The following is a 7,500-nucleotide window of genomic DNA, read 5'->3' as shown; positions in this document are numbered from 1 at the left end:
CGCTCGTTGGCCGATCGCAGGCTTCTGGTAGACGTCGCTCGTTGGCCGATCGCAGGCTTCTGGTAGACGTCGCTCGTTGGCCGATCGCAGGCTTCTGGTAGACGTCGCTCGTTGGCCGATCGCAGGCTTCTGGTAGACGTCGCTCGTTGGCCGATCGCAGGCTTCTGGTAGACGTCGCTCGTTGGCCGATCGCAGGCTTCTGGTAGACGTCGCCCGTTGGCCGATCGCAGGCTTCTGGTAGACGTCGCAGGCTTCTGGTAGACGTCGCTCGTTGGCCGATCGCAGGCTTCTGGTAGACGTCGCCCGTTGGCCGATCGCAGGCTTCTGGTAGACGTCGCTCGTTGGCCGATCGCAGGCTTCTGGTAGACGTCGCCCGTTGGCCGATCGCAGGCTTCTGGTAGACGTCGCTCGTTGGCCGATCGCAGGCTTCTGGTAGACGTCGCTCGTTGATTGATCGCAGGCTTCTGGTAGACGTCGCTCGTTGGCCGATCGCAGGCTTCTGGTAGACGTCGCTCGTTGGCCGATCGCAGGCTTCTGGTAGACGTCGCTCGTTGATTGATCGCAGGCTTCTGGTAGACGTCGCCCGTTGGCCGATCGCAGGCTTCTGGTAGTCGTCGCTCGTTGGCCGATCGCAGGCTTCTGGTAGACGTCGCCCGTTGGCCGATCGCAGGCTTCTGGTAGACGTCGCTCGTTGATTGATCGCAGGCTTCTGGTAGACGTCGCTCGTTGGCCGATCGCAGGCTTCTGGTAGACGTCGCTCGTTGGCCGATCGCAGGCTTCTGGTAGACGTCGCTCGTTGGCCGATCGCAGGCTTCTGGTAGACGTCGCTCGTTGGCCGATCGCAGGCTTCTGGTAGACGTCGCTCGTTGGCCGATCGCAGGCTTCTGGTAGACGTTGCTCGTTGGCCGATCGCAGGCTTCTGGTAGACGTCGCCCGTTGGCCGATCGCAGGCTTCTGGTAGACGTCGCTCGTTGATTGATCGCAGGCTTCTGGTAGACGTCGCTCGTTGACTGATCGTAGGCTTCTGGTAGACGTCGCTCGTTGACTGATCGCAGGCTTCTGGTAGTCGTCGCTCGTTGGCCGATCGCAGGCTTCTGGTAGTCGTCGCTCGTTGGCCGATCGCAGGCTTCTGGTAGTCGTCGCTCGTTGACTGATCGCAGGCTTCTGGTAGACGTCGCTCGTTGGCCGATCGCAGGCTTCTGGTAGATGTCGCTCGTTGGCCGATCGCAGGCTGCTGGTAGACGTCGCTCGTTGGCCGATCGGCAGGCTTCTGGTAGTCGTCGCTCGCTGGCCGATCGCAGGCTTCTGGTAGACGTCGCTCGTTGGCCGATCGCAGGCTTCTGGTAGACGTCGCTCGTTGGCCGATCGCAGGCTTCTGGTAGACGTCGCTCGTTGATTGATCGCAGGCTTCTGGTAGACGTTGCTCGTTGGCCGATCGCAGGCTTCTGGTAGACGTCGCTCGTTGGCCGATCGCAGGCTTCTGGTAGACGTCGCTCGTTGGCCGATCGCAGGCTTCTGGTAGACGTTGCTCGTTGGCCGATCGCAGGCTTCTGGTAGACGTCGCCCGTTGGCCGATCGCAGGCTTCTGGTAGACGTCGCTCGTTGATTGATCGCAGGCTTCTGGTAGACGTCGCTCGTTGACTGATCGTAGGCTTCTGGTAGACGTCGCTCGTTGACTGATCGCAGGCTTCTGGTAGTCGTCGCTCGTTGGCCGATCGCAGGCTTCTGGTAGTCGTCGCTCGTTGACTGATCGCAGGCTTCTGGTAGTCGTCGCTCGTTGGCCGATCGCAGGCTTCTGGTAGACGTCGCTCGTTGGCCGATCGCAGGCTGCTGGTAGACGTCGCTCGTTGGCCGATCGGCAGGCTTCTGGTAGTCGTCGCTCGCTGGCCGATCGCAGGCTTCTGGTAGACGTCGCTCGTTGGCCGATCGCAGGCTTCTGGTAGACGTCGCTCGTTGGCCGATCGCAGGCTTCTGGTAGACGTCGCTCGTTGATTGATCGCAGGCTTCTGGTAGACGTTGCTCGTTGGCCGATCGCAGGCTTCTGGTAGACGTCGCTCGTTGGCCGATCGCAGGCTTCTGGTAGACGTCGCTCGTTGGCCGATCGCAGGCTTCTGGTAGACGACATGCTGCAACTCCTCAAACACTCACGTTTGATCCCGTACACACATTATTTCTTTGCTTTATTTAGATTGTTTCCTACATTAACAGGTTGTATCATAAAATCACTGATACGCTGAATGATGTCATTAGCTGTGCAGAAATAATATTAACATCTTCCCTATCGAGAGAACCGTATAGATTGAATTTAATATTTGGTGATCGTATGGCATAATGGAGACTAATGAGATTTTAAAAGGCGGGTCATTTTAGACCCGAAACCCCAAATTAGGCGAACGACTCTGAGATACAGACTCGCTCAAACCGGTCTAGCGGATGAACTGGATGTTGTCGGATTGTTCAGGTTTATTTGTGTGACATCATTCAACAGCAGAGCCACAAACATCACGGATGCTAAACCACTAACATGAGAAGACATTACCAGAATTACTGATAAATTCAGCCATGTGTGTGTGTGCGTGTGTTTGTATGTGATGTGTGTATGAGGATGATGTGTGTATGAGGATGTGTGTGTGTGTTTGTATGTTATGTGTGTGAGAGTGTGTGTGTATGTGATGTTTGAGTGAGTGTGTGTGTGTGAGTGTGTGTGTGTGTATGTGATGTGTGAGTGGTCTCTGTGTGTGTGTGTGTGTGTATGTGGTCACAGTGTGTGTGTGTTTCAAGAAATAGATCAGAAGGAAATGATCACTTCCTGTGTGGCTTCTCATATCAAGCGAGTGTGTGTGTGAGGATCATCAGAGAATTGGCTGATGTTAATCTCTGACAGGAAGTGAGGCGAGCACTCTCCGAGGGGGGCTGTCAATCACTCACACACACACACACCGCTGGAGCTCGACTGACTCTTCCCGCTACTCACCAGATGAAGGTAAGATGTTTTTCAGAGCCGCTATGAATGTTTTGACAATTTTATCAAAGTCTGATCACAAACTTCTCCAAAAGTGTGGAATATATTCAAGATTATCAGAATCAAGAACCTGATTTATGACAGAATATAAATGTTCAACTTGCTTACACTCTTAAAAATAAAGCTTCTTAATCGGCATCGATGTTTAACATCCACAGAATCTTTTCACTAAAACGTATTGAAATGTTCTTCACAGTAAGAGTGTGTTCAGAAGACGTGATGACAGAAGCAGCGAACTGTCAATCATAAATGATTTCAGATCACAGTGAGATATTAGTTTCGTTAGCTACAGAAGATACAGTGCAGAAATGAGCTGATGTACAGTACGTTTACAGTTCATGTGTCGCTCAGGATCAGAAAACTCAAATCACTGCAGGAGTTTATGTCTGAGAAATCACTGATTATTAAAATCACTCCACATATTCATATAAAGCGGGAGATGATGGATGTGAAGAGATTCGGCTCGAGTCGGTGCAGAAACACACTCAAATATGATCATCTTCCTCAGTGTTTCTGTATTTCAATATATAAACGGTCTTAAATCAAGATACATTTACTGGAGGAGCAAAATGACTGATAGAAAGTCTTGTTTAATAAATATTTTATCAAAATGTTGCTGCTTCTCCAGTAAATGTTTCTTGATTTGAGAACGAGAAACACTGAGGAAGAACATCATTATTTTTGTAGAGTATATTATAACATTACACTGTGATTGACAGATTTAGATGAAACACATTTGTTGATCACAGTAAGAATGAAATAAGATACTGATTAAAATGCGGATGTTTCTGTTCTATCACTGTTGGGCCTTTGAGCAAAACAACCAGCCTCAGGTTTATTTTCAAGATAAAAGGGCTGAAATTCTTAATTAGCAATCACTTCACACATTATAATCATATTTCAGAGTGTTTCACACTGTAAAACGGCTCTATTATAAAAGGAGCGATATCACTTTAAAAAATCGTTTCAATTTAAAGTGTTTGTGCTGATTTATAATGTGAAGTTTAGCCAACTTGAAATGAAGTTGTATTAAGTGACAACTTGGAAATTTGAGTTGCTCAATAAGTTGTGATAGCTAATTGCAACAATAATTAATAAACACCTAAAAGCAAAGCAAACTAAACCTACTTTAATCGATGTTGTCTACGGGCGCGTCGCCGCCATTACACGGACGTCCCGCTATATTTGCGCTTAAACGCGCATGCGCAACTTCCGAGAAAGACAGTATCGCGTCGCGTAGCGTCAACGGGCCTTTCCAGTGTATTATTCGCCGTGAAAAAAGTCTTTGCTCTTTTCTAGGTAATCAGCTTCTTCTCTTCTTTTTTTTCCAACAACATCCTGATTAGTTGAGAGACGACATAGCAGAATAGGCCTACAAGAAATTCATTACTGATTTGATATATTTAATTTACACTTGTGGAATCATATGGTGTTGTAGATAGAATGACCAATTTCTATGAAAGTAGATTCATCATAAGACATTATTTGCCAAATAAGGGTTGTGAGGATTCGAGCTGTACTAATGTAAATGATCTCAGGTTTTGTAGGTCACATCAGGACACACGACACAATGAACACGTACAAATACACTAAAAACTACAAATAAATGATAAATTGTAAGTAATGCCAGAAGAATTAACTTTTAAGCATGCATGTTGTTTCAGAGATCTAATATAATAAACATATTTTGGTGCCAGTTATATATTAAAAGAAAGGCTACATTTGAACTTTGAAATTTAATGCCACGTCTAAACATTACTGAGTTTGACGTGTGAAGTGGATTTCTGTACAGGCGTTGGTTTAATTGAAGCTGTTCTCAGATCAGCATGAAAGCGTTTGATTGTCAGCTGTGGATCTGATACACAGGAAGTAGCAGGAGGCAACAGGAAACCATAAAGAAACTCTATAATTAGCCGCGTGGACATAAACGAAAAAGAAAAAAAAGTTTGTCGAGACTAACTTTAAGTTGGCTTGAGAAACCCGGACCGGAGAGTTTAAAGAAGTTTAAAGATTGTCATTTAAAGTCACTGACAGGCGACAAGGGACGGGCACTATATCTAAAATTGTGAATTTCTCTGAATTTACAATATCTTGGAAACATTTAGGATAATGTAAGTACACAATTGCAAGAAATATATAACACTGTGCAAGTGGTTTTTGGATATTTTGATACAAAATTCGTACATATTGTGCCTTTAAATGAAAGTCCATGTTTGCAGTGCAGAAACATCCCAGCATCCCTCACGCATCAGAGTGACATCACGCATTTAACACACGATCTGATCATGACACGGTGTATGACATCAGTCATGGTCATTCAGTAGCTGAAGTTCACACGAGAATATGAAATATTGAGAGATATGAACTATATTGTTCATTTTTTAGGGCGTTTGAGTCTCAGATCATCTGCGTTTGAGGAAATAAACACTGAGCTAAAGAGGAATCGCTCGTCGTCACTGTGGACTGAAGCATCTACTCAGAACATCTCATATCTTCCCAGACAGCAATAAGAAGGAAGAGTATGATGTATGTGTGTGTGTGTGTGTGTGTGTGTGTGTGTGTAGGAGCTTGTGTCCGTGATGAAGATCTCCACTGATGATGATGATGATGGTGAGCGAGTGATTCTGCTTCATTCATTACAGTCAGAGAATGTGACCATCTGTTATGAATTGATGTTGTTGATGTATTGCAGCAGATGTGTGTGTGTGTGTATGTGTGTGTGTGTGTCACTGATCAGATGTGTTTGATTCCTCAGGGTGACATGAACAGAAGAGAGCGTATCATCAGACACACAAACACACACCTGGATGAAGGTTGGTGCCAATCACAGGACAGAGTCAGTGTCAATCAAACACACAGAATTTAGTGTGTGTGTGTGTGTGTGTGACATGCAGACAAAACAATAAAACAATATTTGATTTGAAATCATTAGATTCCTTCAGCTGTAAATCATATTAATCAACAATAACAATAAATACATTGTCATAAACACACACATGAATATTAACGTTTGAGCTGAGATTATGATCATGATGAGAGAGTGTGTGTGTGTGTGTGTGTGTCAGATTATGATCATGATGAGAGAGTGTGTGTGTGTGTGTGTGTGTGTGTGTCAGATTATGATCATGATGAGAGAGTGTGTGTGTGTGTGTGTGTGTGTGTGTGTCAGATTATGATCATGATGAGAGAGTGTGTGTGTGTGTGTGTGTCAGATTATGATCATGATGAGAGAGTGTGTGTGTGTGTGTGTGTGTGTGTGTGTGTGTCAGATTATGATCATGATGAGAGAGTGTGTGTGTGTGTGTGTGTGTGTGTCAGATTATGATCATGATGTCTCCATCTAGTGACGCGGATTCGTCAGAGCAACTCAAACTAGCCAAACAGTTTCAGTACATGAATGAGTTTTAAAGCTTGTTTGTCATCAGCTCAGATCACCCAGTGTGTGTGTGTGTGTGTGTGTGTGTGTGTGTGTGTGTGTGTGTGTGTGTGCGTTTGATCAATAATCTAGTCTTCTGTCTGACTGAGTCTTTCTTTTTTAGCACATTAAAACATTTAATAAAAAGCAGTTTGCGGGGCCCTGGAGGCTCTACAGCAGGGGTCGGCAAGTAACTTTGGCCGCGGGCCAATATTTTTTTTAGCCAGTAGATGGCGGGCCAGCTACACAGAGTAGGCCTATGGATACAAATTAAATACTCTTATATAGGCCTATAATCGCAGAATATGATGGGTCCGTCACCGTCCGTGGATCATTCGTTCAATCGTTTTTTTATTTTATTAAAACCAAAAATAAAAAGATGAAAAACGACTTGTTTTTCCATTATTTATTTCCTGAACTAAAAAGAAAAAAACGAATAACGATGGGTTTTCTGATGTTCTGATTGTGCTCAGATCAAAAATAGAAAAAATGAATTACTGTATTAGACAGATTTTAATTTTTATTTTGAATTTAACACCTTAGGCATATATCAAGGAAATCATTTTAAACAGATCAAGTACTATTGTGGTAACAGAACAGATTACAGCCATTTTAATAAAGGTGAGAATCATGCCTCATTCGCTTACAGTCCGACTTTTGAACTTTATTCCTTTTTTTATTATTATTATTATTATTATTATTATTTATTCGGGGGGCACACATGCACACCTAAGGTTTAAGGAGGTCTGTCAATATAAATATTAGGCTATTTTAACATTGTAGGCCTACTGTCAGCAGAGAAAAAAATGCCACAGAAAAAAATTTGGAAATATAAATAACATAAATTAAATAGGACAAAGCCTATCACTCAAATTTCTAAGCAACATAAACGAAAATCATATTGCCCTACTGACAAATGAAGTAGGCTATTTTCTGCCGAACTATTTCAAACATCCTTGCAAAAAAAAGAATCTTGTTGCTCCTCAGAGCTAGGTGTAGCCTACAGGTGGTCAGAATTAAGTGTGGATGCGCTGTCCAAAGGTGTATGGATGGGCTATTGTCA

General features: G+C 44.4%; 1 protein-coding gene across 6 annotated transcripts in view; it reads left to right on the top strand.

Annotated features, from left to right (window-relative positions):
- clnk (cytokine dependent hematopoietic cell linker) overlaps positions 1-7,500 on the top strand; it is a 24,612-nt gene that overhangs the window by 3,939 nt on the left and 13,173 nt on the right. The window contains exons 2-4 of one of the 6 annotated variants that reach the window (XM_084133446.1): positions 2,832-2,983; positions 5,587-5,632; positions 5,778-5,835. In XM_084133446.1, the coding sequence (XP_083989572.1) occupies positions 5,618-5,632; positions 5,778-5,835 (73 nt within the window). In that variant the 5' untranslated portion in view covers positions 2,832-2,983; positions 5,587-5,617. Of the gene's footprint in view, positions 1-2,831; positions 2,984-5,407; positions 5,633-5,777; positions 5,836-7,500 lie in introns of those variants that run through there. The other 5 variants (XM_084133445.1, XM_084133447.1, XM_084133444.1 and 2 more) reach the window with 5 other exon arrangements.

The sequence above is a fragment of the Abramis brama genome (genome assembly GCF_963993115.1).
Source record: "Abramis brama genome assembly, chromosome: 13".
Taxonomy (NCBI): domain Eukaryota; kingdom Metazoa; phylum Chordata; class Actinopteri; order Cypriniformes; family Leuciscidae; genus Abramis; species Abramis brama.
The sequence above is the reverse complement of the archived record's forward strand: the minus strand, read 5'-3'. Positions and strand labels throughout refer to the sequence as shown.